Below are 26,616 nucleotides of genomic sequence, written 5' to 3' on the forward strand. Positions count from 1 at the left end.
CTTCCTGGGTCATATGTTTTTTTGTGAAAATGACGTAAAATGTGTTTTTTCTATCTAGTGCACCAAGCAGAGATCACTAGGCAGTGTAGTGCTGACTGAGTTTTTGAGTTTTCTTGGATTAAATTGTTAGCTATTTTACTAGGTAATATATTTAAAAAATTGCAAAATATTCATTTCTTTTTTTTTTTTTCCTTTTTTGTCTTTTTTCATGACCGGTAATGGGATCGCAACCCTTCGTGTCGCGCCCGTACCGTGACCGGCAACGGGATCGCAACCCTCAGTGTCGCGCCCGCACCGCGCTCAACCAGTGAGTGGACCGGTCTCTATATGGGATCCGAACCCTCGGCGGGAGCACCACCGCGCTCCCACGTGCACCACCGGGCCGGCCCCAAAATATTCATTTCTTTAATTCAATAACTATGCTTACATTTGTGTGGCATCCATATATCAGTTTCCCATAGAGAAAAACTGTCATAAAAAATTTAAAGTCCAATGAATATTAGGAAAAAATACACTTTCACAATTTAGAGTGAGGTGAATGATACATCTGTTTCTATTCTAAAATAGACCTCTTTGCATAATTTCTAAAATATTCTTTCACATAAAAATTATCTTCTCAACAAATACTTATTCCTACTAAAGGTATAGCATAGTGCCCTACTTGAGAAATTTTTAAAAAATGTGTCAATCTCAAATACTTCTTACCTGAAAGTTTTCTTCTTTAAGATTTTCTATAAATTAATTCACCTCATGAATGATAAAAGAACAGTGCTATACATTAAGGAGACAAAAATTCAATGAAGACTATTTCATGACTTCAAGCACAGAATTTCAGGGTGTTAAAATCATAGGATATCAAATGAATAAAAGGATTAAAAATAAACCACTGCCACTAAACAGACTGCTTTGCCCATGGACTGCCTCCAGTCCAGCAATGACAGAAAATCAGTACTGCCAGGAGACAGTAGCTGAAGTGCATACTCTCTAGTTAAATAAAAATATGAAAGACTGTAGTACACATGTTAAAGAATAAATATAATTTTAACAGGGCTAAGAAATGAGTTTTAAAAGGTGGTGGTGTCATTTTAACTTTGAGTGTCTTTTTCGGTTCCACCTGAAAAAAGTATAATGTTTTAAAACAGTATGTCCTCTAACTGCTTCTCAACATTTCAATGACGTCAAAACATCAAGTCTATGATGGTGGTGGAGATCTTCCACGGGGACAAGGAGGGATGCAACTTTGTGAACTTTTTTAGTCTGCAGAAAGAAAGGGAGAGAAAAAAGACAGACAGAGAGAGAGAAAGAGAGAGGAGAACAAAAACTAATTTTCCAGGCAGGGAAATACTTATAAAACCTTTTATGTCAAAGTTAGGATTTCACAACATAACACACTAATGCAAAATCCAGTAGCACCTGTAAGATTTAAGTAAATGCTGTCATCACTTAAATGCTTTCAAATATCTGTAAAAGACTGAAGGAAAAAAAGATAAAGTACATTCTCCAGAGAACAACAAATGTATTTGAAAATAAAAACTGTATTTTTGTTTTTGTTTTTTTTCAGGTTTTGGTTTTGTACAAGAATTCATAGTTATCATATAATAACTTATACACAATGGGATCAATCTCTGCTCTCCTCCTCTGTGTCACTTGAAGTCCCCATGTTCAGGCTATAGTCCCCAACATTATTTTCTGATAAATATATTACCACAGTTTGATTTAGATATAGATACATTATATAATACTTATCTCTGGGAAAAACCAAATTTTAATATGCAAATGTTCATATAATACAGAAATGGAAAAAAACTACAGTAGGCACACAACCTAATTATGACTTGCCAATGATGATTGCTAGATACTCTCCTACTGTAAATGAATGCTTAAAATAGTCTTAATAAGAAGATTTTATTTATATGTGCACTTGTGTCCACCTTATCCCATATACTGTACATGTCTATTGACAATCTGGGAATTTAAAGGTGCAGCCCTCAAGAAATTGTTAAATCACTAAAAAAGAAACAGGTTCTATTGGACAAGGAAAACACTCACAAAATTTCCAATTTTAAATTTCATATCAGTACGAAAATATTAAAAATAATTTTCTGTATATACATATGATTATATGTATATATTGTATAACACATATGTCTCACATTATCAATACAATTCAAGTGGAGACATTTTTGTGAGTTATTTTCCCATTAAATGACCACTATGTCAAAATTTAAAAATATTTTATATCATTAAAATAATTCACTTACCATTTCAACAGCTTATAGTTTTTTTAAAAACTTTTTTTAACTCTTCATAACTAAATCTCCTGATCCCTAGTGTTAAATCCCCTATTTAAATTTAAACCTGGTGCTCTGTTACTCAGAAACTGATGGATAAAAATCACATCTACTTCAAAATTCCATCAATCAATTAAATTTTATTACCTGATTTATCAGAGAAATATCTCAGCTCTGAGCATGTGTACCTAAATTATTCCCCCTATAACAAATAGGAAAATATCCTAAAATAAATGGAGGTAACTTACATGATGTTATAGCACATATAATACATGATGATTAAGTGTCTGATTTGAAGACACCTGAAAACTAACTTTAGAAACTAAATTTAGAAACAAACCATTTATTTTTCACTCTAATATAAATTAATATGTATGTATTTACATACATATATATAAAACAAAATTGTCTAGTGTTGAGTAACTGTTTATGAGTGAAAAAATGGTTACAAATTGATTAATTAGCTTAATTTTATACTTAACAATTCAATCATTTTGGGGTACAAACAAAAGTCAGTGCATTTATAGACTCCAGAGAGTCAGATACTCAAGCATACACTTTAAAAAAGAACCCTCCTCAACATCACAAGCATTGTACAGCAAGAATTATATGTACTCTGATGCAATTCCTATTCCATAAACAGACTAGACAGCACTTGGCTTACTTTTAAATTAGCTTTGTAAAAGAAATATATCATATAAAGAAATGCATGTTTGCTAAAAGTCTTTAAAATTACATCAAAACAACATTAAAACCTGTTCACTGAGAAGAGCCTACTGAATTTAATTTCTGTTTTGAAATGCCTAGTTAACAGTTCAGAATATTGCCTTGTGAGGTTTGAATAAAGATGTGGTTGATGTGAAGACCCAGACAGAGTACATGACCCCATCTCCATCTGCCATGATCATAATTTAGATACAGTCCTCTGATCGGCTATTTGATGTAAATGGATCCCCTTTAAAATAGCTATACACCTTAAAATTATCTATAATAAACAGTTTCCCAATAACCATTATTATTCATAAATTGAAATGCATTGATCATTCAGAAAAGATTTCTTGCAAAATATATAAATAAATGTAACTGCATATTCTGTAAATATACTTAACATTGCTAGACCAGACCGTCAATGACGGGCTGTGATATTTCAGTACTCTGTGTCAAATTTATTAGAAATTTAAAAAGAAAAATTTCTGAGGGACTCAGCTGCCTTCATTAGTTGGCTTTAAAATGTGTAATAAAATGGGAGACAATATCTTCTCATAAATACATGGAATCAATATGGAAAAGTAAACTATACAACGGACAAGATTAGAGAACACCAGAGTGTACCAGAGTAGTCACCAGAGTGAAATATATCCCAGTACAAAAAAGGGAAGAACTCTATACACCCGGTTATAGTATGTTTCAATTAAAGATGCAGCTCTCTCTCACGCCTGGCAAGAATTAATTGGTAATGACACTGCTTCTTAGCAGTGCAAAAATATCCTGAGAAATTATTCAGATTAAAACAAAAGACAGGGCTTTCATCACTAAGTTTTTGCACAAAACACAGCTCTAGATATCATAAATAAATTAATTTTAAAGCAGATAATCTTCACTGTGTTGAACACAAAAAGGGGATTTGACCCAGACACTGTTAATTCTCCCATTGGCTAATATCAGAAAAAAAAAAAAAAAGATTGCATCAAGTGTCTATTTATAACTTTCTAGTTAACTATGGCCAATAATATACATGGAGGTAATTTGTAGTTCAAGTTTTTCATCTCTTTTTTCCCCAACTAGTTACAAGCTGAATTCTAAAATTTATACTGAAATATACAATTCCAATTTTCAAAAGATCCTCCTCGTGGAGGAGTGATATTCAATTTTTTTTGTGCAATCTTGATGCAGAGCCCAAACAGTACTATGAAGAAAGACAGTATATCTTTTAATCAATTGGCACTGAAATTTCACTTTCCTTAGCTGCATTCTAGTAGTTTGGCCAAGTTATCTCGTAATTCTGTTAGTTCAAATATTTTTCCATCCAAAATTTCTAAGAGTGTCTTCAGGTTATTGCGAAAAGCTTCTTGTTCATTCTGACTTTTCTCCAGACGTTGCTCTAAGTCAGACAGTTGTCCCTCCAGGTCTTTGTTCCGAATTTCTACTTCCTTCAGAAAGAAAAGTGTAATATATATATATATATATATTTATATGTTAATTCATCACTTAGAAAACAATACAACTTTCTGTTATTACTAATATTGTGGTAATCAAGGCAGTTTGACAATCAGGATGAGCTTCTGAATCTCAACACAATTTAAGGACATTTCAGATTTGACCATCTCAGAGATCCATGTGATTTTTTTTTTTTCCTTTTTGTCTTTTTTCGTGTCCGGCAACGGATCGCAACCCTCAGTGTCGCGCCCGTACCGGACCGGGACCGGCTACGGGATTGCAACCCTCGGTGTTGCTCCCACACCTCGCTCAGCCAGTGAGCGGGAACCGGTCTGTATGTGGGATCCGAACCCTCGGCGGGAACGCCACCGCGCTCCCAAGCGGCGCACTGTAGCAGTGCGCCACCGGGCCAGCCCCATGTGATTTTTTTGAATGTGTGTTTGTGAATCTATCTATCAACTCAGCAAAAATTTACTGACTGATTACTTTGTGCCAGGCAGCACTCCAGGCACTCACTTTGTAGATTATTTACATCTCACTTTTATTGATGCCCACCTACTCTTCCTAACGCACAACTGTTTGAGCAATCTCAGGTGAAAGCAGGCCGAGAAAAAGAGAGAAATTAACTTTTTCTTCGTACTGGCAACTCTGGAGAAAGATTTAGAGAAGAAAGCAACTCTCTAAAATGAGATTTTAGAGTCCTCTGAATATGTAATTTTTAGTTCTGCCTCAATATCAAATGAATGCATGTGTAGAGAATATAGCTCAACTGCTCAAAACTATAGTGAAGATATGTAATAACTGTACATATTAAAAAAGCATAAAGTTAACAGTTCTAATATACAATAAACCAAGGAAAGAAAAAAATGACAAAAGGAACCGAAAGTTTATGACCGGCAGTGGACCTTAGCCTCAATCCCTCAACCACAACCAGGCCATCAATGGAGCCAGACCGCTACCCCCCCCCAAACTGAGGTCCTGAGACAGGGGCCGTGGGCCTTACCCCTGCCCCCTGACTGCAACAAGGCCAGCAATGGAGCCAGCCAGCTGCACCCTGGGGTCCTGATAAGGGGGTCACCAGCCCTGTCCTTCACCCCCGCAATATCTTAGAATGTACTCATGAGCCACGTGTGTTTCTTTGGGGTGTGTGACTTATCTGCTCATGTCCTTCACCAAATTTCTGCTTAGATTTTTCTAATTCATTTTTAAGAGCTCGTTTTGCATTAAGGATGTTAATCTTTGTGTGTTAAATTTGTTACTTATCAATTGACTTTAAAATTAATGTGTGATGTTTTCCTTTGTTTCTATGTTGAGAAAATAATTTTCTATCTAAACATTAAATTTAAAAAAAAGATAGTTGCGGGCCGAGCCCGTGGCGCACTCGGGAGAGTGCAGCAGCGCTCCCGCCGCAGGTTCGGATCCTATATAGGGATGACCGGTGTGCTCACAGCGCTCACTGGCTGAGCGTGGGGCGGCCAGTCTCAAAAAGGACAAAAAAAAAAAAAAAAAAAAAATATAGTTGTAAAAAAAAAAAACAATATTTGGGGGAAAAAAAGTTCATGACCACAAAAAAAAAGTTACAAAAAGATTTTTGACACAGGATAGACTCTGGCATACTTAAAAATTATTTAGAAGTTATTATTGCTTTTAAAAATGTTTCTAAGCAAGACAAATATAAGAAAATGAGTCTAAAAAATAAAAGGACATAAGCTGAGCTAATGATTTGATTTTGTTAAATCAAATTGGGAAAAATGGCAGAAAGCCAACTATCACACTTTAAATAAACTATTCAGAAAAGTGACGAATTGAAAGTAATATATCCTTTCTGGAAAGGTCACTTTTACATCTGAGAGGAATTAATTTACTGATACAAACTATATACATATACATAAATTACAGGGGACAATGAAAACATTTTGGTGTTAGTTGCACAATATGACTCATCCTCAGAAGATAAGATGTTTCAAATATTAACACATCATTTAAATGTAAATCTCTAAAGAAATTCTATCAAGTCTACAAGATGATCAAAATTTTTAAAATGATATTATTGAAAGACAATCTGGTAAATGTTAAATGAAAAGAACAGAATAAGCAGCAGCTCATTGCACTGGACAAAAATTTGTATGCATGAGGACAAACTCTGGGAATTAATGTACAAATAGGAAATAGGAAATAGTTCTGGTGCTGGGATTATGGGCACTTTTTCCCCCAAATTTATTTTTCTCACTACTAAAATAACTGTAAAAATTAAACTTTCAAAAAAAAAAAAATTGGGAAATTGGATTGAACACATTAAGAAAGCAACAATTGGTGCTGGTCAGACACACACACACACACACACACACACACACGAAAGAAAGAAAAAGTAGCAACTGATTTAGGATTTGGAACATAATCACATGCTTTGACATAGATAACTAAGAGCAAGGCAAGGCTCAAGCAAGGATGCTACCAATGAGTTGCAAGAGTCTGGGGAAATATAAGAAGGGAATAAAGCAGGTATAATGATTTACAGAAGACTTTAAGGAATCTCATTCTAATCTGTAAGTATTCACTGTTAGATGATGTTAACCAGTTATGTTTCTAGTCTCTTTCCTTTGAATAATCTGCAAGGTGAAGATAAGTAAACTGAGAACAGAATCTGAAACTAATAAAATATTTATAAATTCAGAAGCCAAATTCAGGGAGGCTGTAAACTATGAGGGAGGAAGCGGATCTTGTGATCAACTGTAAAAATTCCACTCATGATTGCACAGTATGCTCTCTTGTGGCTTAAACAATTAGCTTAAGGAAAGAATGTTACCAACTATAAAAATAGACCAAATGTCATTCACTAGCAAACACCCACTTCATTAGGCAATACCCAGTTTGCCTCTAAAGGCTTCCTTAAAAATGAAAGGCTCCCTTGTTCTCCTTGCCAATCAATGAAACATCCAAACATTCTGAATGGAAGCAGGCTAAACACAAAATTCCCTCTGCTATGAAAATTGTGTTGTTCCCTCTAGAATGAGTCTCCTACTCTAAATCATCTGTTTGCAGGAATTTTACTAACTAGGTAACAAAAGGGATCTAACACAATGCTGATGGTGCTAGTCTATATTTAGGCAGAGTATGTTTTAGAGCAAGAATAGACAACCCAGTGCACAGGGATAAGAAGATGTAACTAAAGCCGTGGTTAGTGGCACTTGCCAGTTGTCTGCCTTTGGTCTTTATTTTCCAACCTTCTACTTGCCTTTCATTCTCCCTCCAATCTCATTCTTCTGCTCACTATTCATTTTGCCCTATATTTTCCTCTTTTCCTCTACAGAGACAGGCATGGTTCAGCCCTGATAAAGCACTGACACCAGAATTGGTAACTCCCCTCTGAGTGCTTAAAAGGGCAAAAACTGAAAGTATAAAATCCTACTAGGTAGAAGGTCATGCTCCTCATTTGTTAGTGTTTTAGGCTCCATGAGTGATTAAAATAAAATTCAATGATTATGACCACTACCAATGGGACCAGATCAGCTTAATTTTCCATAAATTTAAAACCTACATCATTTAATCTAAATAAAAGCTACAGAAAAATTATCTTTATTGGTATTTAATTCATATCCTAAACTCTTATGAGTATGATACATTATTGCCTTGTTAGATTGTTAGCCTTCATATGAGACAGGACATATAAATCATCAAGACCAAGTATTAATAATTCAACAGAAATGGGTAAAAGACACACATTTTGAAGGACAGTTATCCAACAATTAGTTACTGAACATCTTCTATGTCCTAGGCATTGGGGATAAAACAGTAAATAAAACAAAGATAGTTCCTGTTTTAATGAAGCATGGATTCTGGAAGGCCATAAAGAAGTAAACAGAATAGATTTTTGGGTAGCCAAAGTAATAGTGACTGTGTACATTAAAATCTACCAACCAACCTCCCAAAACTATAGAATAAAACCACACAAATTCCATGACTTCAATGTAACCGGAAGACAGAGAACAGCACAAATGTCAAATTACCTGTATTTAGAAAATATAAGCACCAATTTCCGGCAGAGATATTTCTCAAGCTTTCATTCTAATCCATTGCAGGGGGAGAGCAGGGTTGTGGGGGCAGTGTACAGAAGAGTAAATAGATGAATAAAAGCCCTAAGATTGAACTATCATAACTCTGAGAAAGACAAAGACGACTGAGTGGCAAAATACTGAAAAAAATGTCATGGTACACAAGAGCACATTACAAAAAAGGGACTTAGTATACATGAAACTTGAGGAGGCAGACTTGGAAAGGCAACAAACATTTCCGAGGACGAGAAAGGAAAAGAAAGAGGGTTAGAACCTTTTGGAAAAAGAATGGTTAAAGGGAAAAAGAAGCAAGACAGGGAAATTTAAGATTTTGTCAGACAAAAGACAATTAAAATATTAAAGGACACGCAACCTATCTCCTGTCTCCCCAAAAGAGGGTGTTTTTGAACCAAGAATTTGTAAACCACCCCAAGAAAAAATTATGATTATCTCTATGGATATTTTAAAAGCCATTAACAAAACTCAACACTCATTTGAGGTTAAAAACACTCAAGAAAATAGGAATGAAGAACATTCTCATAACATGATAAAATAAATATACCTTAGTGTTAAAACCAGCATTTCATTTAATGATATAGATATACTAGAGGCATTTCTACTAAGATCAGGAACAAAGTATGCCCATTATCTCCACTACTGTAGTGGTGTTTTTAACTGATGCAATTTGTTGAGAAAAATCAAAAGAGGCCTAAGAACAGAAAACAAAAATGTAAAGTTCCCTCTATTTGCAGGTTATATGTTATTTTACCTAGAAAACCCTAGAGAATTAATAGAATAAATGATAAAACTTAAACAATAAAGTAATTGAGTAAGGTAGCAGGATATAAAATTAGCATAAAAATTCAACAGCTTTCATATATACAAACAATATCCAATTACAGAATATACTGGTAGAGAAAATCTCATTTGCAATAGAAAAAAAAAAAAAAAAAAAAAAAAAAAAAACAAGACAAAATACAGAAAAATAAACAGTTAGAGGCTGGCTGGTTAGCCCAGTTGGTTAGAGCACAGCCTTATAACACCAAGGTCATGAGTTTGGACGCCGAACCGGCCAGCTGCCTCCCTCTTCCCCAAACACCAAAAAATATAAAAACAAATAAACAATTAGAAATATGCAAAACCCACATGATGAAAACCCTAAAACACTCCTGAAAAACACTAAAGTAGATGCAAACAAATGGGAAGATATCCCTTGTTCTCGGATAGGATGAAAACCTAATAAAGATATTAGTTCTCCTAAAGTTATACTATAAATTCTAAGCAATCCCAGTAACAATTTTTTGCAGAGCTAAATTTTTAGATGACACTAAAACTGGTACTATAGTAAATATTAAAGTTTATATGGAAAAATAAACCTGCAAGAATGAAAAAACAATGAAAAAGAAAAGCTCTGAGGAGTGACTAGTCCTACCAAATATTAAAACGTATTGTAAAGCCTCTATAATTAAAGCAGTGTGGAGCTGGTGCATAAACAGATATAGTGACCAGTGGAACTGAACTGGAAGTCCAGAAATTGGCCAAAATACATATGGAAATGGGATATCTCAAATCATTGGGAAAAAAGGATAAAGCTTTAAGTAAATGATAATGAGATAGCAGGATAGACACTTGGAAAAAAATAAAATCGGATTCATATGTCATGCCACACATAGAAGAATAAACCCCAAATGGATCAGAGACCTACATGTAAAAAATGAAGCCATATAACTACTAGAGGGAAATATAGATAGATACTTAAATAACTTGTAGGTAGAAAAGAGCATTCTAACTAAGGTTCACAGAAGCAGTAATAGAAAAAGAATGATATATATGGCTACATAAAACATCTTAGGTGAAGTCAAAAGCGAGAAATAATTTGTAACATCATCACAGTTAATAAGGAAACTTGAAACTTTTGGAAAAAATGACTAAAAACCCTATAGAAAAAAGGACATAAGACATGAACAGACAATTCATACACATACAAAAAGATAGAGAAATGGCCTTTAAGCTATGACAGATATTTAACCTTATTCATAATAAGAAAAACAAATTAAAGCTATCATTTCTCATCTATCGCACACTACCAAAAATTAAAAAGGATGATAAGACATTTTGTTGATAAGGCTGTAGAAAAACAGGCACTAGCTTAAACTGCTGGTAGGAATGGGAATTGGCACAACCTCTTCTGGAGAGGAATTTGGCAAAACTATGAGGGGTCTTCAAAAGGTTCATGGAAAATGCATACTATAAAAAAAAACTATGCATGGATGCAAAGTTTTTTGCACTAAAGTGAACTCATACTAACTTGTTATACCACATCTGAACAGAATCTAGTTTGAGGCACTAGGAAAGATAAGACATCACTTTGAAAAGATCCCCTATTAGAGCAACATGAATTCTGCTAAAATTGAAGAAAAAACATCAAATTTATGGTGAAGTTTGGGTGGAAGAATGGCGAAATCACTGATGCTTCACAAAGAAGTTTATGGGGACAATGTTCAAAGACATCAGCAGTTTACAAATGGATAATTCTTTTTAAGAAGGGACGAGAACAATGTTGAAGATGAAGCCTGCAGCAGCAGACCATCCACATCAATTTGCAAGGAAAATAATTAATAACATAAAAAAGACTGCACTGACATGGTTCAATTCCCAGGATCCTCAGTTCTTTAGGGATGGATATCTAATAGACAAAGCCAGGGATGCCGCTAAACACTGGATTATCTGTCCCTGAAAAAATGTCTCCATGAATTGCTAAATGTCCCCTGGTTGAGAACCACTTATCTACATAGATGATTAAATGTAGAAACATTTAATATGGCAAGCCAAAACAAGTGATCTCATTTTCTCAGAGTGCTGAAAACCAGTGATGGGAGAGAGAAATATTTCATTTCAGAGAAAGAACCTGTTTTCTTTATGAAGGGTCCCTATTATCCATAGAGTTTGGTGGTCAAAGATATAGGCTTTAAAATTTCACTGTTTCCATTTAAATATAGGTTAGACAAGTTAATCTTTCCAATCCTCAATTTCTTCATATGGGTTATTATGACTATTATATGGATTGAATGCACAATGTAAGTAAAGTGCTTAGCAGAGTGTCTGATACACAGGAAGCACTCAATACATGTTGGCCATTCTTACTATAATCTAGGTCCTCCTTCTGATCCTGGGCTTTCTGGCCCCTTATCATGCCTTATCCCAAATTCCTGACTCTGTACATAAACTTACTTCCAAAGTGGTTCTAATCCTTCTTTATTGAGGCAGGTAACCATGTGGGTGTAAGAAAAGTGACTGAGCTGACAAGAGGACACTTTGGTAATGAATTCTGAAAAATCTTCCCTTACCATGTCGGACTACTACTGACACAGGATATAGTATATAAATTAGAATCAGAAAGCATACTATTTATGCAGGAAAAATTGAGTAAAATTAATCAGACTGAAGAAAGAAAAGGAGAACTAACTTGTGTTCCATCAGGGCATAACTACTGATGTAATTCATACATTAGTTAGTGCAGTATAAAAAAAAGAGCATAGTTCCTAAATTGAATAAAATCCATTTGAGAAATTTTCTTAAATGTAGGGCATTTTTTAAAAGTTAAAAGTAAACATTTCCAAAATAATTCACTAAAGGCAATTTATAAATGATCATCCATGATGATTATAAGCTACATAGATAAAGTTATCCAGTAATTTTTGAAAAATTAAAGATTAGGCATGAATCAGAAGCCCAGGAAAAGAAAAATGACTGAAACCTCTATAAAATGGAGTCTCAGAAAAAAAGTCATTACTATGTGAACAAATAATTGATGCCATTCTATGCAGAAATGAATAAAAAACTTTACTATAGCTCACCTGCAGTTTCTGAGTCAAAGAGTCTCTCTGTTCTTGTAGTTCTCTGGCATTATCAATTTCTTGTTTTAATCTTTCTATTTCCTAGAAAAGGTAGAGCAATGTCTTTAACAACATTTAAACTGTGTCAAGGAAAGAGAAGGCCTTATTCTTCCCTGAAATTATTGTCCCAGTTCTCAGAAAAAGATTTAAAACACATTCCTTTATACTGACTTGTAGAGGGATGAATTTATCTTTACAAGTATGTTATCCTAGAACAGAGTAATCTTAAGCAACAAGCAACAAGTCTAACCTGACGGCTTTCATACAGCACTGCTTAGGAACAAAAACCTGAACATTTTCAGGTTGCTTCAAGCTTTGTGGATAAATTCTTTACTAGAGTATTAAAGCTTTTGACTGGAAAGCAACAGCTTGTAAAATTCACTTAACTGCTAATGGTTTCCTATTGATCGTGTGAATGCAATTCTCATACAGAAGGCCACAGGCAGTATCTCATCTGACTGCCTCACCATAGTTCATAACAAATAGAACAGGATGGGGAAAACATGAATAAGCTTAATATCACTCAAGAAAAGTTTTATCCTAAAAGAGCCCACAACCTTACTATATTCTGTAAAATATGTTTGAATTTGACATAGACTCTAATATTTTGTATACATACGTAAACTAGATTACAGATTAATGAAAAGTAGCAAATACCTCTTCCTTCTCTTTCAGTGTCTCTTCCAGTTCTTGTATTGTCTGATTTAATTCTGTCTTATGGGTATGCACTGCATTTGCTTGGCTACTAACGCATTCAAGCTCAGTCACCTAAAATTTAATGAGAACACAGGTTAAATTAAATGACAATTAAAAGGATCTCTTGCTATAGACATAAGTCTCTGATAGGCGAACAGTAAATTTTGAATCAATATGTGAAAATTAGGGCCGGCCCGTGGCTCCCTTGGGAGAGTGTGGTGCTGATAACACCAAGGCCATGGGTTTGGATCCCTATATAGGGATGGCCGGTTCGCTCACTTGGGAGAGCGTGGTGCTAACAACACCAAGTCAAGGGTTAAGATCCTCTTACTGGTCATCTTTTATTAAAAAAAAAAAAAAGTGAAAATTAACTTTGAGAAATAATTAATACTTAGGTTAGAACGAATATATTCTTTAAAAACATAAACTTACAACAAGGGGAAAAGACAAAAGGAAATAATCATTTATGTGGCTTGGTCATGGGAAAGTTAGGAAAACTTAAATTAAGTGATTAATGACAATAGAAAATCCCTATAATAAAAGTCGTTTTTAAAAATTTCTTCTGGAAACATATTCAAGATCAGGGCCATCTGCCCTCTATTTGCAGCCTTGAAATAAAATATGGGTCTGAAAACTGGCTTTGCAGAAGTGAGATTTTTTTCAAATACATTTCCAAAATTTAAGAGAACCTGGAAGAAAAGATATGCTTAAAATGTAATTTAACTCATTTGATACCAGAGTGACTGCACATCACTAGTGCCTCTTATGGAAAAGATAACAGTACTCTAGTCAAGAAGAATTTACTGAGGACCCAAAGAACAACGTAACTTTTAAAAAGCACTTGATATGTTCTGAGAGAACAGAGAAGGGCACTGTCCTTAAAAGTTATAGCATCCAAAACCAGAGTCAATATAGACAGAAATCAACACAAACTATACCCACACCCTCTATCGGAGCTCTTTATACACATCAGGCTCTAATAAATTTTGGTTGACTAGAATAAATTCCAGATTACTGAGGAAATAGAGTAAATCTCTCTCCCTTGCATTTTTCCAAATACCCAATTACCTTCTACATTCTGTTATTCTATCTCTCATATAATTTTCTTCCGTTCTATTCAAGTACTAAGAGCCTTGTGCAGACCCTTATCACCCAGGCCTGAATAAATGCAATGGCCTCTCAGTGGACTTGATTATAATCTTTGCCTATTTTTATCTATTTTGCAAATTTGTAACAGATTCATCTTTCATTGTGTGACTCGCCCATTCAAAGCCTTTCAATGACTCATTTTTTTTTTTTTACAATATCAAATCTAAACTCTTGGGTCCTCCATACACTGGTCCCAACCTACTTAACCATCTTCATTGCCCAAGATACCCAGTGTATACTTCCAACTAAAAGTAGACAAGATACTCTCTTGTCCTCTCTTACCTCTGCAAACCATTCAGACCCTACCAAACCCTCAACTCTCAGCTCAGTGAGTATTTTCTCTAGAAAGTCATTCCCATCTGCTCAAGCCCTCAAGGCTATCCTGTCCTTTGGTTCACAAAACTGAGCTTCTATTCAAAAATCTTGGAAATTTTTCCTTACTGTTTAACATATAATAATTTTAATATATATTAGTTTTCATATGTTTAATATATATTAGTTTTCTTCATCCGATTAGATAATAAATTCCTTAAGGGGAGTTCTAGTTCTGATAATGATGGAGTAGTTTTTATTGGAATAACTTTCCACTATTGTAAACTGTCGGCAAAATGTAAAAATCAATTGTTTGAAGGCCCTGGTGAGTAAAACACAGTCACTCTGGGTGAAATACACATTTACACATTTTTTGCCAGAATGCACTCTGTAGTCTCACTGCATTGCTTGAATGAATTCAAGCAGAAATTCATAGTCATTTCTTTGAGGAGCCTGAGGATTTTGGGACTCCTCAGAACTGTTGGAACAGCTAGAAATTGAGGGAATTGTAATGAAAGGAAGACCCCAAATAGCATATAGACCTCCCACAAATCGTTAGCTGACTCCTCAGTTGAACACACACAGGTAAGAATCGAAGGAGTCCAGGGGAGTAGGGAAAAAAGCTGGAAGACTGAAAGAACCAAGCTGTGCTGGTGCTCACCACAGAAGACACTTTGAAGTTATAGTCCTGCCAATTTAGCGGACCTGGTAAATATCTCAAGATTTCCAGTGAAACTTTAGAAGGATTATGTCTTAGAGACAAAAATTTCCCAGTACTAAATGATTTACCCTAGGATTAGGGAAAAATTGAAATAAACCAACTCTAACAAAACATAAGTCCACACCTCTACAAGTAATCCACAAGTAATTTAACTGCCTACTGAAACAAAAAATCAACACTATTCAAAGGAAGATAACAGCACCTATAGTCTCTACAACATTCTCATTTATGATGTTCAATATATAATTAAAAATGACTAGATGTGGAAAAAAAGGAAAATGTAACCTGTAAAGGCAAAAATCTGTCTAAAAGCTGAGATAATTTGCTGCTAGTACACTTGCAGTACAAAAAATGCTACAGGAAATTATTCAGGCTGAAGGGAAATTCAGACCTACAGAAAGGAAAAAGGAGCATGGAAGTTATAAATATTACAAAGATTCTGTTTCTTTTCTTAAATTCTTTAATATTCAATTGACTATTTAAAGCACAAATTCCTCAAGAGAAGAGATTACACAATAGGAAGACATGATAGCTCCTTCATGAATACTTTGGCTATGAACTGTTATAAGTTAGTTTTTTTATTGTGGGAAAAAAACCATAAAATTTATCATCTTAATCATTTTTAAGTGTACAGTTCAGTAGTTAAGCATATTCACATTGTTGTGAAACAGATCTCCAGAACTTTTTCATCTTGCAAAACAAAGTCTATACCCATTAAACAACTTCCCTTTTCCCCCTCCACCCTCATAAGTTATTTTTATACATAGGGTAGAATGATATTTACTCAGCATTCTCTCTCTATCTCCTTATCTCTTTTCTGTTTCTATCTTACTTCCCCTGTCATTCTGGTCCTATTACATTCCTCAAATTGTGCCCTGTTACTAAGCCCATTTTTAATGTCTATGGAATTCATTTCTTTGGCATCCTTTTGAAAAAGAAAAATTAGTGGCATCAGCTTCCTGTTGGGTAAATGTACTTCTATGGATTAAATTTTAAAAATTCTTTGTAAGTAATAGTTTAGACTTCTGGTACTAATGGTATTGAGATTTCTGATTTTCTTTTTCTGCCCCAAATCTCTAATATTAATAACTTTTTTTTAAAAAAAAGATGACCGGTAAGGGGATCTTAACCCTTAACTTGGTGTTATCAGCACCAAGCTCTCCCAAGTGAGCAAACCAGCCATCCCTATATAGGGATCTGAACCCTTGGCCTTGGTGTTATCAGCACCACATCCTCCCAAGTGAGACACGGGCCAGCCCCTAATATTAACAACTTTTATAAAAATTGTTCTACCTGTATTTCTCAAATTGTTCCTTCTTAAAACAAAACAATAATAAAAATAATAAAAACAACTCATTGACTCATTGCAATTCACTGAGTCTGTGCAACTACATGCCACTTATGTGTCTCAATTAATTTTCACAGGTATTGTAGAGTATATATTATTCCTATTGTATACATGCGAATACTTAACTGAAAGAGGTAAATAACTTACCAAAGGTCATACAGCTAATAAGTGGCAGAAATGAAATTTGCAACCAGGTCTTTTTACTTCAAAAGCTGTATATTCTTCATTCTCATTAAACTGTGGAAAATATTTTTCTTAACCAAACAAACCCACATGATATAACCCATACATATGTTCTGACAGCCAACAAATATACCCAGAACATGTCCCTGTGCTGAATTTACATGCAAATTTCCTCTGTTCAAGGGAACTTGTTAGCCCTAAGTCCTTATGGATAGCAGCCCTGAACTTACCCGCTTGTGCAGACGTTCTGCTTCCTCTTGATATGCAGCAAGTTGCTGTTTCCATTGTTTCACATTGGCAGTGGATTCCAACAGGGCTGCAGTGAGTTTGGCATTATTTCCTTTAAGGGTAGCCAGTTCAGCCTCCCAGTGTTTGCTGATTGCTGAACTAAAATAAATAGACAATTCTATTCATTAAACTGAATGCTGTTAGTGTAAAGGGATAGCAGTACTCAGTTCTATTACAGAGTTTATAGTCTAAGAATGTTTTCAACAACAACCCCAAAATAATAAAAACACAAATACTTCATTGAAGTGTTCTTAGTGAAGAAAACGTGGCAAATGAAGAAATATAAAAAGTACCGAAGCAGTAGGTTTACGGTGGAATAGTTCCCACCTTCATTATGACAGATACAGGTATCTGCAGAAGAGTTTCTATCCATTCTTTTTTGAGGAATAAACATTATATCCTGAAAAACATCTAGAAACAAAACCTAACAATGTAGTATATTTTTTAAGAGTATCAAAGCCTGAAATACAATTTCATTTCTTAATAAAAAATGCGAGGATACTTAAATGTCAAAATAAAGTTTGGGACATGTAATGTAGTATTTCTTTTGAAATTGTTGATTATTCCATTGTATTCAGAATTTTTAAATACAAAAAAAATATAAAAATTTGCTGCAACAAGTTGATTTCATCTAATAGGCTAGGCATAGAAATTGGTTTTCATGACTTAATTCCAGTGTCACATATGCAAGACTAAATCAATCATCTTTTTCCTCATTTAATGTTCTACTTGATAAATTACCTAGAGTTAAGTATCTCAACCAAGACAATCTTCTATTACAAAGACAATTTTATTAGCTGGGAAGACTCCTCTCTTGATAATTCCTTTCTTAACTTTCCAATGAAAAAAGAATTGCCTTATTTGAGAGAAAAAGGTTGTTTCTCTTTCTCATTATTGAACAATCATCCCATTAACTAACTAGTGATGCTTTTGGATTTCTTTAATCACTGTTTTTGTGTTTGAGAGATTATTTGCATCACAGGGAAAAGTTTTGATGATTGATATTTTACAGTAATTTTAATATATGTTATATAAAAAACATTATAGTTTCCATCATCAAGATTTTTTTTTTTTTTTTCCTTTTTGTCTTTTTTTCGTGACTGGCAATGGGATCGCAACCCTCGGTGTTGCCCCCGCCCCTCGCTCAGCCAGTGAGTGGCCGGTCTGTAGGTGGGCTCCGACCCCTCGGCGGGAGCGCCGCCGCGCTCTCAAGTGGCTCACTGTAGCAGTGCGCCACTGGGCCGGCCCCATCATCAAGATTTCTAAAGCTCATTACCAGTAATGAGACATATCATGAACCTCTGAAAGGATGAATAAACAACACAAGATCATTTCTGTGGTATTCTTGCCAAAAATGCATAACTTCAGTCAAATAACGAGAAAGCATCATACAAACCCAAACTGAGGAACATTATGCAAAATAATTGATTGAAACTCTTCAAAAGTATGAAGAAAATGAAAGTAAAGATAAGACTGAGGAAGAGAATGGAGGAAACTAAGAAGAAATAACAATTAAATGCAATGTGGGACCCTGGATAGCTTCCTAGAACAGGAAATGGACATTGGTAAAAACTGAAGTTTAGTTAGTAGTATTGTATCAATGCTAATTTCCTGGTTTGATAATTACATTATGGTTATGTAAGATGTTAACATTGAAGGAAGCTGGGCGAAGGGTATACAGGGACTCTCTATAGTTTTTGTAACTTTTCAAAAGTCTGAAATTAGTTTAAAATGAAAAGTTAAAAATATTCCCGAAGTTTACTGAGAAAATTTCATCAAAACATGAAAGGACAGAATCAAACAATAAGCTAAGATACTAATTTAACAATCCATTTCTATCCTCAAAAAAGAAAGCTCTTTCTAATTCTTCCTTTGCAGAATGATTTTTCAGATTCAGATTTTCTGAGCAAGGTATGCACTGATTCACTTGCTCTAACTGAATTACAGATTTTTTTTTTTCAAGGAAATTTGTACTTCACCTTTTATTAAGTTCAATGTGTGCTAAGTATGTTCTTCTTTTTGAGGAAATAATGTTTAGTTATTTCAGACAGTGGATATTTTTCTTAAAATATACTGAAACAAATCTTGCTAACAAGTGATTTAAACTTTAATTAAATCCGTGGACACTTATTGGGTGTTTAAGCTACCCAGACCACTTATTCTAAAATATTTTTGACAAAGATATGAATATACTCTGGCATTTTTCAAAGGTTTAGATCTTCAATTAGTTATTTTCCTAAATATTGTAAGATATACTACAACTAAGAAGTACCTTTCAGCTAGCCACTTAGCTCAGTTGGTTAGAGTGCAGCCTTGTGATACCAAGGTAACGGGTTCAGATCCCTAAACTGGCCAGCCACCAAAAAAAAATAAAAATAAAATAAAGTGCCTTTCAATTCAATTCAGTGTTTATTGAGAAACTATCAACAGCTTTGTCTGGTATCTTGGGTAAGCATACTTTCTGCCATTTGTTTTTAGGGTTTTTTTAAATTTCAATTTTATTGATATTTATTTTTGTGGGGTACAATGTGTTGTTTCAATACATGCATATACTGCACAATGATTCACTTATGGTAGTTTTGTACCTGTCACCTGCTACCCCCACCCTCCCAGCCTTTAGTTTTTGTCCAGAACATGCGGTATTTGTCTTTCTGTGACTGACTTGCTTTGATTTCTCACTATTTATTTTTAGTATGTCTTTTTTAAGTTTTTGTGTTATGGTCACCATGAGGCTTACAAAAAACATGCTATAGTTATAACAGACTATTTTAGGCCAATAACTTTTATATCTGAGAAAAAAAGAAAGAACCACAGCCAACTTTACGCTTTGGCACCATTCCTCCCCACTTTTTGACTTTTTGTTGTTTCAAGTTATATCTTTTAATATTGCCTGTTTCTTATATGATTGTTGTATTTGTTGTCTTGGTAGGTTTACCCTTTAGTCTTCATACTAAGGATGTAAGTGGTTTATTCACCACCCTTATGACACTGAAGTATTCTGATGTTGTCTGTGAACTTACTTTACTAATGAATTATGTACCTTCAAATGTTTTCTTGCTGCTTCTTAGCATAGTCTTCTTTCAGACTGAAGAACTCCCTTCAGCATTTCTTGTAAGGCAGGTCTAGTGTTGGTGAATTCCCATAACTTTTGCTTGTCTGAGAGACTTTATTTTTCCTTTTTATTTGAAGATTAGTTTTGCTGGACAGAGAACTCCTCCTGGCTGACAGTCTTTTTCTTGCAGCACTCTGAATACATCATCCCATTCTCTTCTGGCCTGTAGTGTTTCTACTGAGAAATCTGCTGAGAGATGTACAGGGGCTCCATTGAATGCTGTGTTTCTTTTCTCTAGCTGTGTTCAGAGCTTTGTCTTTGGTTTATGATAATTTGATTATGATGTGCCTTGGGTTGTTCCTCCTTGAATTTCATTGGTGACCTCTGAGCTTCCTGTCCCTGGATGCTGTCATCTTTCTCCACACTTGGGAAATTTTCAGCCTTTAACTCCTTGAATATGCTTTCTATATCTCTTCCTTTTTCTTCTTCTTTGTATATGCCAATTATGTGGAGGTTATTTTGCTTGAGGGAGTCCCATATTTGCTGTATTTCTACTTCATTTTTCTTTCTTTTTTCTTTTTGCTCCTCTGGTTTGATAATTTCATGTGTTACCTTCAAGCTCACTGATTCTTTCCTTGGTTTAAGGCTGCTGTTGGAGCTTTCTATCAAGTTTTTCAGTTCAGATAATATATTCTTTATTTCTAGAATTCCTATTTGGTTTTGTAAAATTGATCCAATTCCTTTGTCAAGTTTATCATTCTGCTCCTGGACTGTTTTCCAGATATCATTTAATTTTCTATTTGTATTTTCTTGTGACTCCCTGAACATCCTTAAGAGGGTTATTCTGACAGGTATTTCATAAATCTGCTGTTTCCTCTGGGTCCACTGCTGTTGTTTGGTTTGTTTACTTTCATGGTGTCATTGTTCTTTTTCAATCTTTTTCAGTCTCTGTGTCTTTATGTTGATGCCTGGGCATTTGAGGAGACTGCTACCTATTCTATGGTTTATAGGTGTTTTTTAGTGGTGTTAAACCTTTACTGGTTAATATCAGAGGTTTGTTTCTGGTCTGTGATTTTTTTTTTTTTTCCCCAGTTCTGTACTGGATTATTATCTATTGCCACCCTCTAATTTCTGCACTAGAATGAATTTGTTGTCCTTTGGTTAATTCCAAAATTGGTGGAACTTCCTGTGGGGACTAGCACTTGAACTCTGTGGTTGAGCTAAATTGCTGATTTGCTGCTGACTATGTGGGGAGGGCTTTTTTGTGTGGCTCAGGTTTTAATTGTTGGCCTTTTAATCACTTCTGAGTTTTGTGACGTCAGATACACCTGGACTGTGTGGATATTCTGGCCTGGGACTGAGTCTTTCCAGCAAACTGTACCCTATACAGTTCTATTGTCCTGATCAGTCTCCACTGAGTAGGCCTGTACCAATTGGAAGGCAGATCAGCTGCCCACTTTGCATCCCAAGTTCCCCTGGCAGGCCAGCCTCCCCCCTGCACTCCACATGCTTCCCATGGGGCGAGCCATGCTCTGGTCCCTCCAGATGACTCACCGGCCTTTGTATAGCTCCTATCTTTGGTCAACTGCAGCCCCTTGCTTCTAACGTGGGTCCACAGGAACCCTGTCAATGGTGTCACTGGCCTGAGCGCTGGTATGTTGTGCTCTGACATTCCCCTTCTCTCCTGCAGACTCCAAGCAACTTCATGCAAAGGGCACAGCTATGGCTTTTATCAGCTCCTGCTCCATGTGCTACAACTTCTACCCCCTTGCCGTGGGCTGGAGCTGAAGCAGCCAGGGCTTGAAATGGTCAGAGTGTTCCCTTCTCTTGTACCAAAGTTTATCCTCCTTCACAAACTCCACAGGACTCTTCTCCTCTTCCCCTGAGCTCCTGTGGTCCCTGTCTGTCGGTCTTTGCTTTTTAAGAGCTGTAAATTGACTGGCTATGGGAGAGAGTGACACTGGGAACTGTCTATTCTGCCATTTTGATGTCTCCCTGAATTACACATTTTTTTTTAAAAAAACCACTTATGAATTTTTTCCCCTACAGAGATGAGGGGAAACGGCCCTTAAACGGGCCCTTCGATTGTCAGTCTGACAATTAAAATCTTATTGAACTAATTTAAACACTTGTTATATGCAAATAGAAAATCTCTTTAAAACTTAAAGAGAAGAAAATATGATTTTGAATATTTATTTCCAAAATCCATTTGTCAAAATTACACAATTATAATGTCTTTACAGCAGGAGAAAGAACAAAAATGAGGGTGTTTTAATATTTTATTTCTCTGGATTTTATTTTATGGTCTATAGGTGGCAAAAACCATTAAGAATTTGAGAACTCAGCCTACACCACAATTATTTCAATAATTATCTGTGTGACCTTGAACCCATCTCTCAACCATCTTCCTGGACTAAAGCACATGAATTATATTTCCTGTTCCAGTCAAGATAGCTTTTCTGATAGTCTCTTCCTCCCAGATTCTCATTTTCCTTTTTATGAAATTTATCCCTAATTTTCCTACATTCAGAATCTGTCTATAAGATTGTATTTTTCCTCTTTCATTGATTCAGGTCTTCTGGAACAAGTATTTTCCAGTTACACCATCTATCCTCCAACTTAGCACAGCCTGGTACTTGCCAATTTGTGCAAGCTTAGCTAATGCACTGACTAGCTAAATCAAAAAGTGAAGATATTCATTAAAGTAAAAGGTATTCATTATGAAATAAGTGTAAAACCAACTAAGATTAAATTAATAACAAGTAGTATGTTTCATAACACTTAAATCTTAATTAAGTTAAATACTAATAAAAATCTGAAATATAAATATTTTGAACTTCACATTAGGGATGGGACTTCACACTAGTCCTTAGTAGCTGAATCATACAGTTTCTTGACTTTCATTTTAAACCAATCATGCATACATGTAAGACAATGGAGATTTCATGTATAAAACACAGTAGATCTGGGACTTGGAGAATCTACATAGGACCTGTTCAAGGAAAGGTTAGTATTCTTGAGCAAGAGGCCTTGTTTTAGTGTTATTTACAAATTAATATTGACTGGCAGGAATAGTTTTTATATGAGTAGTCTAGGTAGCTACAATACCACATCAATTATTTAAAAAGATTTGACTGTTGAAGTATATACTTGAAGTAGGTTAGCACATTCTTCAAATTCATCTTAAGATTTTCTAGTATTTTCATATTTGGTTGATATTTAGACCTAAGGAAACTCAAGTTTAAAATACAACTCTGATAAAATCTTAAAACAAATATACTATACGTTAATGGTAAAAACTAGGTAAGTTTAACAGTTATTTATTCTCTACCTGTATCAAGAAGGTGATTTCACAATTTCATGCTTGGGATGGTATTTGTCTGTAAGCAACATGGCTATCAAAAGCATTTCTAAGACTTCTGGGAGCCACAAACACAAGGGGAGTTTTCATCCTTGTGCTGGCTCTTTACCATAGACATCTATCAGGTGCTCAGTAGAAAGATTAGAGGCAGGAGAGGAGACTAGAGGGAAAATGCTGGGTGAGGGAGAGGCCACCACTGTAGGAAAGCCACAAAGCCTGGCCAGAACCCTTCTGTTTTAGTCCATTTTGTGTTGCTGTAACAGAAATATCTGAGAGTGGGTAATTTATAAAGGAAAGAGGTTTATTTGGCTTACGATTCTGGGACAGCTGCATCTGGCATGGGCCTCAGGCTGCTTTTACTCATGGTGGGAAGTGGCAGGCAGCTGGTGAGTACAAGCAGATCACATGGAGAGAGGAAGCAAGAGAAGAGGAAGCAAGAGAGAGAGAGAGAGAGAGAGGAGGTGCCAGGGTCCTTTAAACAATCAGGTCTCGCAGGAATTAATAGAGTGAGAACCCACTCACTACCCCTCCTCTCCCAGGGAGAGTATTAATCCATTCATGAAGGATCCGCCCCCAAGACTCAATCAGTTTCCAACACTGCCACATTGGAGATCAAATTTCCACATGAGTTTTGGAGGGGACAACACATCCAAACTCCATCACCTTCTCCTCCATGGGACAAAAAGCCATTGGTAGAAGGGTACTTCCAAATCCTGTCACCCCCAGTTACTTGCCTGCACACAAATGAAGACCTGTTTTGGCTGAGGCCAAAGAGAATAGAACTCTATAACTCTGTGGGAAGAACAGAAAATAGTGCTGGATTCAGAGGTTTCCAATCTCTGGGAGAAGGGCAGGAAACTACTACATTAGACCCTCAAATATACAAAGCTGAATTTACCCTGCTACTAGGAGGGGGGCAGGATCACTCAGAAAGCCCCATCCCTGAGTCTATGGGATAAAGGGCTTACCCAAGACGAGGCTGGGTAAAGACAGCACAGAACCCCACTCTGACCTCTACCACTAGGCTGGCAGCAGCCCTCCACTGTGGGAAGGTGGACAGTACAGAGACAGACCTCCTGTAAGGCACAAGTACATAAGAAAGACCAATAGCTGAGTGTGGAACAGCAACAGCAAGAAAAAAACCTCTAGCGGCCCAGCCCCAACTCTGAGCACAAGGTAATGCTACAGGTGTTTAATTAACAACATAATCCAAATCCAGTCCAACCCCTGAGTAGACTGACGTGACTTGCATACTAACAGCCTAGCAGAAGAAGAGTCATGTCCATTTCTAGGAGGAAATACTATTTACCATTAATGTCCTATCCACAACATTTGGCATTCAATAAAAAATTAGAAAATATATCAAAAAGCAAGAAAAAAACCCCTCATTGTCAAGAGAGAAAGCAATCAATAGAATTGTACTCAGAGATGAACCTGATTTTGGATATATCAAATAAAGGATTAAAATAGCCATGTTAAAGGTTTTAGTGGCAAAGGAGGATACCATGCTTGATCAGATTGTGAATTTCAGCACAGCAATGAATACTTTAAGAAAGAGTCAAATGGAAATGTCAGAAATAAATAACATGATAACAGAGATGAAGAATGCCTTTGACAGGCCCAGTGAACTTGACAAAGCTGTACAAAAAATCAGTGAACTTGAAAACAGATCAACAAAAATTAGCCAAATTGAAACACAAAGAGAAAAAAAAGTATATTGCCCCCAAGACATGTGGGGCAATATCAAACTAATAAATATGTAATTAAAATCACAGGAGAAGAGAGGAGGGCAGAAGAAATATTTGAAGACATGAAAACTAAGTATTTTCAAAAAATAAAAGATATCAAACCACAGATCTAAAAAGTATAAAAACATATTATATAGAGGAACAAAAATAACAGTTACAATAGTCCCCCTATAACCAAGGCTTCGTGTTCTGTGGTTTGTTACTCGCATTAAATTGTGGTCCAAAAATATAACGGTACTTCAAAAGTTTGTGGAAAAATAGAATTAAAAGTTAATACGAAGACCCCTCATATAACAATAAAATTAGTTATTGTTGTTAATCTCTTACTGGGCCTAATTTATAAATTAAACTTTCATAGTTATGTACGTATAGGAAAAAACATAGTACACATAGGGTTTGGTATCCATGGTTTCAGGCATCCACTGGAATAATGCCTGTATCCCCTGTGGATAATGGGGGACTACTGTATAGTAGGTTTCTCATCACAAACTATGCAATCCAAAAGATAATGGAGTGACAGAGCTAAAAGAAAGCAATTCTCAACCCAGAATTCTACACACAGAAAATATCTTTCAAAATGAAGTTGAAATAAAGAGTTTTTCAGACGCTGAGTGATGTTGAGCATTTACACTGAGATACCATCTCACCCCAGTTAGGATGGCTAAAATCCAAAAGACTCTGAACGATAAATGCTGGTGAGGATCAGGCACAGAAAGAGAAATACCACATGTTCTCACTTATTGGTGGGAGCTAAAAATAAATAAACTCACACACACACACACAAAAACCGGGGTGGGGGGGGGAAGAAGACTTAACAACTACAATTCCTTGAAGTTGATATGACAAGCAAACAGAAAGGACACTGTTGGGATCAGGCACAGAAAGAGAAATACCACATGTTCTCACTTATTGGTGGGAGCTAAAAATAAATAAACTCACACACACACACACAAAAACCGGGGTGGGGGGGGGAAGAAGACTTAACAACTACAATTCCTTGAAGTTGATATGACAAGCAAACAGAAAGGACACTGTTGGGATCAGGCACAGAAAGAGAAATACCACATGTTCTCACTTATTGGTGGGAGCTAAAAATAAATAAACTCACACACACACACACAAAAACCGGGGTGGGGGGGGGAAGAAGACTTAACAACTACAATTCCTTGAAGTTGATATGACAAGCAAACAGAAAGGACACTGTTGGGATCAGGCACAGAAAGAGAAATACCACATGTTCTCACTTATTGGTGGGAGCTAAAAATAAATAAACTCACACACACACACACAAAAACCGGGGTGGGGGGGGGAAGAAGACTTAACAACTACAATTCCTTGAAGTTGATATGACAAGCAAACAGA

The 26,616-nt window shown here is 35.6% G+C and overlaps 1 protein-coding gene across 1 annotated transcript in view; it reads right to left on the minus strand.

Moving 5' to 3' along the window:
* Positions 1-1,342: 1,342 nt before the first annotated feature.
* The window catches only part of HOMER1 (homer homolog 1 (Drosophila)), a 115,569-nt gene continuing 90,295 nt past the window's right edge, over positions 1,343-26,616 (minus strand). The window contains exons 6-9 of the mRNA XM_008574147.1: positions 17,036-17,192; positions 13,054-13,164; positions 12,358-12,438; positions 1,343-4,441 (exon numbers count right to left, since the gene is read on the minus strand). Coding sequence (XP_008572369.1) covers positions 4,253-4,441; positions 12,358-12,438; positions 13,054-13,164; positions 17,036-17,192 — 538 coding nt within the window. The 3' untranslated portion in view covers positions 1,343-4,252. The remainder of the gene's footprint in view (positions 4,442-12,357; positions 12,439-13,053; positions 13,165-17,035; positions 17,193-26,616) is intronic.

Source organism: Galeopterus variegatus, unplaced genomic scaffold, assembly GCF_000696425.1.
Source record: "Galeopterus variegatus unplaced genomic scaffold, G_variegatus-3.0.2 Scaffold1000, whole genome shotgun sequence".
NCBI lineage: Eukaryota > Metazoa > Chordata > Mammalia > Dermoptera > Cynocephalidae > Galeopterus > Galeopterus variegatus.